Source organism: Microtus ochrogaster, linkage group LG4 (assembly GCF_000317375.1).
Source record: "Microtus ochrogaster isolate Prairie Vole_2 linkage group LG4, MicOch1.0, whole genome shotgun sequence".
Classification (NCBI taxonomy): domain Eukaryota; kingdom Metazoa; phylum Chordata; class Mammalia; order Rodentia; family Cricetidae; genus Microtus; species Microtus ochrogaster.
This window is the reverse complement of record NC_022030.1, coordinates 19,585,841-19,595,026: the sequence shown is the minus strand read 5'-3', so window position 1 is coordinate 19,595,026 and position 9,186 is coordinate 19,585,841. Positions and strand designations below refer to the sequence as shown.

Genomic DNA, 9,186 nt, shown 5'->3' with positions numbered 1-9,186 from the left:
GACCTTTGGAAGAGCAGGCAATGCTCTTAACCTCTGAGCCATCTCTCCAGCCCCCCAATAAGTAAATGTTAAGAAATAAAAGAATTAAAAAGTTTTAAATATGGAAAAAACACAACAAGTGTAGTAGCTCATGACTGAACTCCCAGCACTTGTAATGTGAAAGCTCAGAGTTGGAGGTCAGCCTGGGCTATACAACGAGACCCTGTCTCAAACAACAATTACAAAACAAAGCAAGCATGATGTGTTCCAGAGTGCCATTGACACTCAGGTGATACTCCAGTATTCCAACTGGACCTGTCCCAGCACCCCCTCCAGGACAGGCAGGGTTGGCAAAGAGACTGAACTCCCTGGCTGGAAACAGGTGACCAGCTGGGCACTGAGTAGCCACGGCTGACAAAAGAGGTGTGTGGAGCTGACACAAGGCGAAGGCTGAACTCTGTGTTGCAATACTAATGTTGTGTAAGAGTGCTCAGAGGACACCCAGGGAAGTAGGAGAGCACACAAGGCTCTACTGTCTTCTCCCTTGTCCCTGCAAAGGAACTAGAGCCAGCACTGGAAGAACTCAGAGTTACCCACGAACTGGCAAGTGCTAAGTGCAATCCGATTTTCCCAGGGGTCTCTGACGTGATGGAATCTAACCACTTGTTTATCCCCTCTCGTTTATTCTCAACAGGGAACAAGGAGCCTGTGCATACCTAAGTTGGATCCTTTCTTCTGCAGAGGCCCTGGTGGCTCCCATCTCAAACAGCCCTTTCCTACTACCCTCCCCCATCAGCTCTGGTCCTATTCTGTTCACTGGCCTCCTTGGCCTATCTTTCATGTGCCAGATGGACGTAGCCTGCTGACCTATCTATCCCCTCCCTGTGGATGCACGGCCTCCTCTGCTCAAAGTCCCCAAACTCCAGGCTGCAGAAATGGCTCAGTGAGCAAAGATGCTGGTCTGACCACCCACAGCGCAAGAAAAGAAGTGGCTCCTGCAAGGTGTCCTCTGCCCTCTACAAATGTATACATGTGCAGAGATGTGCACACACTCGTGTGCGTATACACACACATATTAAATAAATGTAGTTTTAAAAAGAAAGTTTCACACCTTTAATCCCAGCACTCTGGAGGCAGAGGTAAATTCTATGAGTTGGAGGCTAGCCTGGTCTACATAACAAGTATCAGGACACTCTGTAGAGTGACCCTATCTCAAAAATGTGAAAATATTGTTTTTTGTTTTGTTGAGCCACCAGTGGTTAGCCAGGCAGTGGTGAAGCAAACCTTTAATCCCAGGACTTGAGAGGCAGAGCAAGCGGATCTCTGTGAGTTCGAAGCCAGCCTGGTCTACAGAGCGAGTTCTAGGACAGCCAGGAATACAGAGAAACCCTGTCTCAGGAGAAAAAAAAAAGTTACCATTGGGGCTGGAGATGGCTCAGTGGTTAACAGCATTTACTGCTCTTGCAGAGGATTGGGGTTTGGTTCCCAGCACCCACATGGTTTATAACCATCCCTAACTCTGCTTCCAGGGGATCCAATGCGTTCTTCTTATTATTTGTTTTTTTTTGTTTGTTTGTTTTGTTTTTTTCCCTCTCCAAAGACAGCATTTCTCTGTAGCTTTGGGGCCTGTCCTGGAACTAGCTCTTGTAGATCAAGTTGGCCTTGAACTCACAGAGATCCACTCTGCCTCCTGAGTGTCACCAATGCCTGGCCTGACCTTGAATTTCTGACCCTCCCAAGTATTGGGCTGACAGGTGTGCAGCACTATGTCCAATTTATGAGGTGACAGGGTCCAAACTCAGGGCCTGGAGTGTAATAGGCAAGCTCTCCTCCAGCCCTTCACACCCAGGCCTTGCAGTACACTAGGCAGGCTCTCCAGTCCAGCGACCGCCAAGGCTTCAGGTGTGAACACGTTCATCACATACTGCCCACTGCTGTATAAACCCAGCACCGCAGTGTCGACTACGGAAAGCTCCTAACACACACCTGTGGAATAAGTGAATGAGTGAACAAATGATGCTACACTTGATCTCAGCCAAAAGCTGAGAAGTGATGAGCCACTCCAAGCATCAACATCTACACCTCTGTCTCGGGTCCCAGTAGGACTTCTAGTTGCCGCCCAAATTTTCTTTTACATTTAATTATGATTTATATGGGTATTTTGCCTGCATGTATGTCTGTGCACCACGTGCCTCAGAGGCCAGAAACGACATCTGCTCCCCTGGAACTGCACAAAGGTTGTGACACACATGGGTGCTGGGAGTCACACCCCGCTGCTCTGAAGGAGCATCTCTCTAGCTGGACACCCATTTCTTTAAAGCATACGAGCCAAGTGATGTGGAGGTCAGAGGACAACCTTTGTCAGTCAGTTCTCTCCCCACCAAGTGGGGTCCACTGAGCCATCAAGGGAGCCTCTTAGAACTCCCAAAGTCACGCCCCAAAGAAAACACATGCTCTTCCCAAGCTGCTTCCACTCTGGGTTCTGCCTCAGTCTCTTCCAAACAGTCCTGCGCTTGACCTGACTCCCTAGCTCTCCTTCCTGTCTCTTCTGCCTCCAGTCTTTCAGTTCCCACCAAGCGCTCTTACAGACCTGAACATCATTTCCTGGAGAGGGGAGTGAGGGGGGTGTCACCTGATCGTACGCAGCCCGAGGAATCACTATCCCATAATGAAACCACCAGTCCCTCCCTTTATATCAACTCCCACATGTTGACAGAAGACTTCTGCAGACATTGTGTCACCAGGTTTTACAGCCACCCCAGCCTTGGGTGTCTTTATTCTCAATGGGTACATTTGGAGAGATGAAAAACATTTGCCTGAGGTTGGAGTGAGTAAGAGGGAGAGCTAGGATTTGAATCCAGATCCCAAACTAAATAGTAAGCAACCTGGTTCTCACACAGTTTAAAGGACAGGCTCTCGGTTGCATAATTTTTGCCAGGCCTCAGTTTCTTTATCTGTAAAATGGGGATAATGACAGTCTGCAGGTCATGAGGCTTTATGAGGACGGAATGAATCAAGCCATGTGAGGTGTGTGGGCTGCTGACTGGCAAGTTATAATGGTGCATGACATTAGTTCTCATTACCAGTCTGCTGAGGGATCTAAGAGATGCTTAAATCTAACACTGGCCAGGAAATGTCACGGGTCTATGTTTGTTTAAACTTCTCTATAATCCTCAAAAGGCTTTGTAAGTCAGAACTGCTAAGCAAAGAGGCCACAAATACACTCAGTGTTAGTGACAGTCTGGTAAGCCTGTGCCCACCAAAGTCCTTCACCTAGCGTCCCTCGACTCAGAAGGGAGGAATGTGTGTGAGCTGGGCACAGCGGCTGTGGTGACGGCTGGGGGCTGTAGCTCAGCCGTGCACACAGAAACAACACAGACCGACAAAACTGTCAGAAGCATGACACTCGAGAGTGGGCTGTCCTAGCTGTCAGCCACGACACTCGGATAAGACACACGGCCACCACGCAAGTGGCAAAGGGCAGGTGCTTAAGAGCATCTAATTCTCTTCTCCCAACAACTTAAGATTATTTTTATCAGCCAGGCGGAGGGGGTGCAAACCTTTAATTACAGCACTCGGAAGGCAGAGGCAGACGGATCTCTGTGAGTTAGAGGCCAGTGTGGTCTACAGAATGAGTTCCAGGACAGTCAGGGCTGTTACACAGAGAAACCCTGTCTTGAAAAACAAAATGAGAAAAAAAAATTATTTTTACCGTTTTTATTTTATGTTTTTTTTGGTTTTTTCGAGACAGGGTTTCTCTGTGGCTTTGGAGCCTGTCCTGGAACTAGCTCTGTAGACCAGGCTGGTCTCGAACTCACAGAGATCCGCCTGCCTCTGCCTCCCGAGTGCTGGGATTAAAGATGTGTGCCACCATCGCCCGGCTTTACCGTTTTTAATATGTATATGGAAGGAAGGTGTGTCCCCAGAGGCCAGCGGTATCGGGTCCTCTGGAGCTGGATTTACAGCTGTCGTGAATCACCAGTGGGGGCCAAGAACTGAACTCAGTCCTCAGGAAAGCAGTTTGTGTTCTCAGCCATCGCGTCAGCTCCCTAGTGCCTTCCTCAAATTTCCTGTTCCTTTCAAAAACTTGTTTTTGTTTCTGTTTTTTTTTTTTTTTTTCATTTGAGACAGGGTTTTTCTGTGCAATCCTGGCACTGTTCTGGAACTCACTCTATAGACCAGGCTGGCCTCAAACTCAAGAGACTGGTCTGCCTCTGTCTCCTGGGTATTAAGATTAAAGACATGAGCCATCATGTCCAGTTTTAGAAACAGACTCTTAGGCCAAACAAACATTACCATGTATTGATCCCGGTACTTGAGAAGCAGTGGGGAGGGGAGTGTTGGGAGTTTGAGACCAGCCTGTGTCACACAGTGAGCCCATCTTTAAAATGTCACACATGCTCCACACCCTCCCCAAGGAAAAGGAAGAGTCTCCAAACCTGCAGAGCTGTGGTTTGGTTTCAACAAGAACATTATAAAACACACTCAAAGACCAGGTGTGGGGATCTGCTTGGGGGATCGGGACATCATGAGTTTCAGACTAGGGGAGAGAATGGTGGCCAGAGTTAGACTCAGAGAACCAGAACCCACACAGTAGGAGGAGAAAAACAACTCCCACAATTGTCCTCTGACCTCCAGAGGCTTGATGCCATGGGACTTGTGTGCTCATACACATGCACACAAAAGAAACAGAAATACAAATTTAAAAAAAAAAAGCAGTCAGAAAGAATAAATTTAGTCAGTCAGTGGTGATGCATGCCTTTTATCCCAGCACTGTAGAGGCAGAGAGAGGTGGATCTCTGTGAGTTGGAGTCCAGTCTGGTCTACAGAACAAGGTGAAAGAAAGCCGAGTGGTTGTGGCTCACACCTTAATCCCAGCACTCAGGAGGCAGAGGCAGGCAGATCTCTGAATCTGAGGCCAGCTTGGCCTATTGAGTGAGTTCTAGGACAGCCTGGACTCTTTAGAGAGACCCTGTATCAAAACCAAAACAAAACAAAAACTGAGCAGTCAAACCAAAAAGCCAGTCAGCTGGCTTGCTTCATTCACTTACTAATTTCATGGTACTAGGGATGGAATCAAGGGTCTCACGTGTTCCAGGCAAGCTGAGCTGCATTCCTAATCCTTTTGCTAGTAGTCCCTGTGATGCTAACTACTTTTTATTTTTGAGACAGATTCAAAGTTGTCCAGGTTGACCTTGAAACTAGTGATCCTCCTGTCTAGACTTCCCAAGCAACTGGGATCCCAGGCCTGAGCCATCAGCTCCTTCAACTTTGCCCTCATTGTAATGAAACTGATTTACGTAGACACCCTTTGTGGTCCTGCCGGCACAAGAAACATAGTAAAGACCGACACTGTCCCAGCTGAGGGAACTGAGGCCCAGAGGTAGAATCAACCTACTCAGGAGCACCCACTGACTCCTGGTCATCTCTAGGCTTGGACTCTTCTTCCTCTGCAGAGGGGGCACTGGTGGGATTTCAACTTGTCCACTTTCCAGGCAATATAGTTGAGCAAGCACTTTCTCTACCATGGAAGAGAAAACGACTCAACCTACAGCCAGCTGGCTCGGGAATGAGACCTGGGGACACACAGCCCTGGGAGGAGGAGGTGGGAAAGGGCAGCATCACCTGTAGGACCACAGAGATGGTCTTCTCGCCTGCCTTGGCTGCGCGCCACTTCCGGTAAGTGTCGGCCTTGAGAAGGTTTTCTGCACAATGGGTCTGCAGACAAGAGTAGAAACGTGGAGATTCGTTAAATAAGGCTTATTTGAAAAAAAATAAAATAATTTGCCGGGCGGTGGAGGCGCACACCTTTAGCCCCAACACTCAGGAGGCAGAGGCAGGAGGATCTCTGTGTGTTCGAAGCCAGCCTGGTCTACAGAGCGAGTTCCAGGCCAGCCAAGGCTACACAGAGAAACCCTGTATCGAAAAACAAAAACAGAAAAAGAGAAAGAGAAATAAATAATAAAAGTAAAATAGTTGTCGAAAAGCTAGCCGACTTTCCACACTTAACTTCCTGCCAGTCTCCCCCACTACTGACACACCTTGCCTGAGTTTTCCTCAGTTTCTCCCGCTAGAAGTTGCCCAGAACCCCGTTTTTTCCTTACTTCTCCGGGACTTCCACAGTGGCCCCAAACTTGCTCCTGCCTGCCCATCTCCCCCGGATGCACGTCCAGCCTCCACCCCGCAGCCCACTAGGAATGCCACCGCACTTGCCAAGTCCTCAGCCTCCCTCAGAAAACCCCCTGTCTTCCCGCCGCTCCCACGTCAGCCCCTCACCGAGTCCTGGCTGCTGCAGGACACGACGTGGCGTAGGCTGATCTCCGGCATGTCCACAGCCGTGGACGTGCTACCGCCCACAGAACGAAGAAGGGTTCCTTCCCGCAGGGGCGCCCCGGGAGAAGGTTGAGGGGCGAGAGCGCCCAGCACGGGACTCAGTGCGCAAGCGCGCGAGGCTCGGGCCTTTCAAACTGCGGCGCGCCGAGGCGAGCGTCGATACTGCGCATGCTCGGATGGACTTCGCCAGAGCGAGGCGCCGGGTCCCCTTAGCAACAAGCTTTTCCTCCGACCCCGCCTCTCTCTGATCCCACCACTCTCAGGCCTCGCTTCTCTTTGACGTGGGGACCCGGCTTTCGGGGAGCCTAGCAACAGGAGCGGCCTCAGTGATTGGGTCTTACGTGAAACTTGCTCTACTCATTGGACCGTGCGGTTACCAACCAAACCGAAGCCTTAGAAACGCCGGGGCTTACTGAGAGTTTCCCAGAGGCTGCATCCTGCTTGCAATATGATCCCTTCCACCTGTTGTTGCGGACACGCTCTGTTTCCCTTCTCGCTCAAAACACAGACAGAAAGACAGACGGACGCGCGCGCACAAACATAGGCGAGCGCACCGAGACAGACAGACAGATGATAAGACGGAGATCTCAGACCTTTCTTAGCCCTTGGCCTGAGACCAAGAGAGAGGAAGAAAGATCTTAAATAAAACACAAAACATGTTCCCAGCATACACACGCGCGCGCGCGCACACACACACACACAGATAATAGGTTGCAGAGAGCTCTCAGACCTATGTTAGCTCTTGATCTTACACCAAAAGCGGAAGAACAATCTTAAATACAAATTATGCGCCATCTACACGCGCTCGCGCGCACAGGCTACCACGCTCGCACAAATGCCTCGCTTTCCCAATGCTCTGTGTGCATTGGTCTCCATCCTCGCCCATCTCTGGCCCCTGACAGGCTCTCTTCTGTTCGGTCCCCTCAAGACCCAGGGGCACATCCAGCTCTAATACAGAAGAGTGAGTGTGAGGGCAGGCTCACCAAAGGGAAAGGAAAAGTTGACAGGGCGTCCGGCCTCCGCAAGACGGGCCTAGACATGCTGGGCGCTCCTAGGTTAGGACCCAACCCACGCTGGGCGCCTCCTTGGGAAAAGAGAAGAGGGGGTGCCAGTCTCCGAAGTTGTCCTGCACCCTCAGGGAATCAAGTGACCCAACTCCAACCTTAGGTTAAAAAAAAGGGGGGGGGGGGAACATGTAAGATGTAAGTGAGCTTCTGGGTCCAGGTGGAAGAAGGCACTGGAATCGAAAGACCTTAGGTGCCCGTGCAGGAAGGGGTTGGGTCGAAGATGTTCAGTTTTCTTATGGGATGCTGGCTCCATGACTCCAACCTGGAGGCTGTGGAGGACTGCCATGGGTTCTGACCTCAGCTATTTCTCACCCCAGGGTGAAGGTGGGACCAGACCCGCCCTTGCCCCGCTTTCTATAAGGGCAGAGGACCTGGGACTGCAGGTTCACACACCATGAGGCTGTCTAGAAGACACAGGACCTTCCTGCTGGCTTTTGCACTGCTCTGCACCCTCTTGGGTCTCGGTAAGTGACAAAGGGACCTGGCCTCCTTCCTGGGGTCTCAGGGGGCACTGGGCAAGGTTCTCAAGAGAGAGAGGCCTGAAAAATCAGATTCATGAAGGATGGACAGGGAGTAAGGAGGAGAAAGCCTGGATCTGAGAAGGCTTGATGGGCGTTAGGAAGAGACTCAAAACATTGCATCTGAATTCTGGGAAAATCAGATGAGAGCTGGCGATTAGAAAAAAATCTTTAAAACGTAACTAATTAGTAAGGACAGACAGAAGTGTTCTTTCTGTCTGAACTTAGAAGAATTCAGGCCTTCAGCATTCCCAAGCCAGCTTCACTGTCCCTGGAACCCAGATGGCTGGGTTCCTCCTCTGTCAGGAGTGAAGTCTGGACCTCAATCTCCCGCTTTGACTTAGGACCCAGACCTCAGAGTCAGGTACCCCGCCTGAGTTCCCAGACTTCTGTGTTACCTTCAGGGAAGTGAGTTCACACCCTGGGAACCAGCCGGACCTGAAATTTTACAAAAGCCCCATAGAAAACTCTGCCACGACCCCTCCCTGCCTCTGAGAGTGCTCAGAGGACCCTGGCGTCCCAAGTCCCCAAGCCTTGTAATTATTTAGTAAAACAGGCTCTGTGGTGGAGTCATTTCCCGCCCTGGAAGCCACTTCGCTGGCATGGCCACCGCTTCCTCGTCAGACTCCGGACAATTGCCTGGACAGTTCTCAGTGCCCCACCCACGAAAAACCAGGAAGACCCTAGTCCCTCTTCCAAAGTCATCTCTCCTGTGAGCTCCAAAGGCCAAATCATGGTCTGAAGACCATCCCAGCCATGGCCACACACCCTGTTCTTTGCTCTTCTCACTGCAGGGTGCCCTCTAAGCTGTGAAGTGTGTAAGGGCTCAGGACACACATGCAGCGGGAAAATGAAGACCTGTGATGCAGACAAAGACGCATGCGTGGTTCTCGTGGGCGAGTCCAGCACAAGTAGGAGGGTGTGGCTTCTGCCAAAAGGGTCAGGAGGGATGGGTACCTTCATGGAAGAAGATACTACCCTGTCTATGGGGGATGGTTACAAGGAGTTGTGGAAAGAAAGAGGTGGGAGAAATGTGGTGTGTTAGAAAACGCTATGGTCGGAGATTCTGAAACTGAGCGTGTCCTGAACAAGGGAATATGGGAGGATGGAGAGATGAGGCAGCAGTCAAGAGCACTGGCTGCCCTTGCAGGGGACCTCTGTTCAATTCCCAGCATGGTGGCTCACAATGGTCTATTAACTAAAATTCTAGGGGATCAGACGCCCCCGTCTGGCCCCCACTGGCACTGCATACTTGTAGTGCACTTACATACAGGCAGGCTAAATACACA

General features: G+C 50.5%; 2 protein-coding genes across 5 annotated transcripts in view; one reads left to right on the top strand and one right to left on the bottom strand.

Annotated features, from left to right (window-relative positions):
• The window catches only part of Xrcc1 (X-ray repair cross complementing 1), a 21,618-nt gene extending 15,190 nt beyond the window's left edge, over positions 1-6,428 (bottom strand). For 3 of the 4 annotated variants that reach the window (XM_026786516.1, XM_026786518.1, XM_026786517.1), the window contains exons 1-2: positions 6,256-6,428; positions 5,605-5,697 (exon numbers count right to left, since the gene is read on the bottom strand). In XM_026786516.1, the coding sequence (XP_026642317.1) occupies positions 5,605-5,697; positions 6,256-6,306 (144 nt within the window). In that variant the 5' untranslated portion in view covers positions 6,307-6,428. The remainder of the gene's footprint in view (positions 1-5,604; positions 5,698-6,255) is intronic. The other variant, XM_005361111.3, reaches the window with a different exon arrangement.
• Positions 6,429-7,226: 798 nt separating this feature from the next.
• Pinlyp (phospholipase A2 inhibitor and LY6/PLAUR domain containing) overlaps positions 7,227-9,186 on the top strand; it is a 6,519-nt gene continuing 4,559 nt past the window's right edge. The window contains exons 1-3 of the mRNA XM_005361110.2: positions 7,227-7,273; positions 7,697-7,843; positions 8,692-8,808. Coding sequence (XP_005361167.1) covers positions 7,774-7,843; positions 8,692-8,808 — 187 coding nt within the window. The 5' untranslated portion in view covers positions 7,227-7,273; positions 7,697-7,773. The remainder of the gene's footprint in view (positions 7,274-7,696; positions 7,844-8,691; positions 8,809-9,186) is intronic.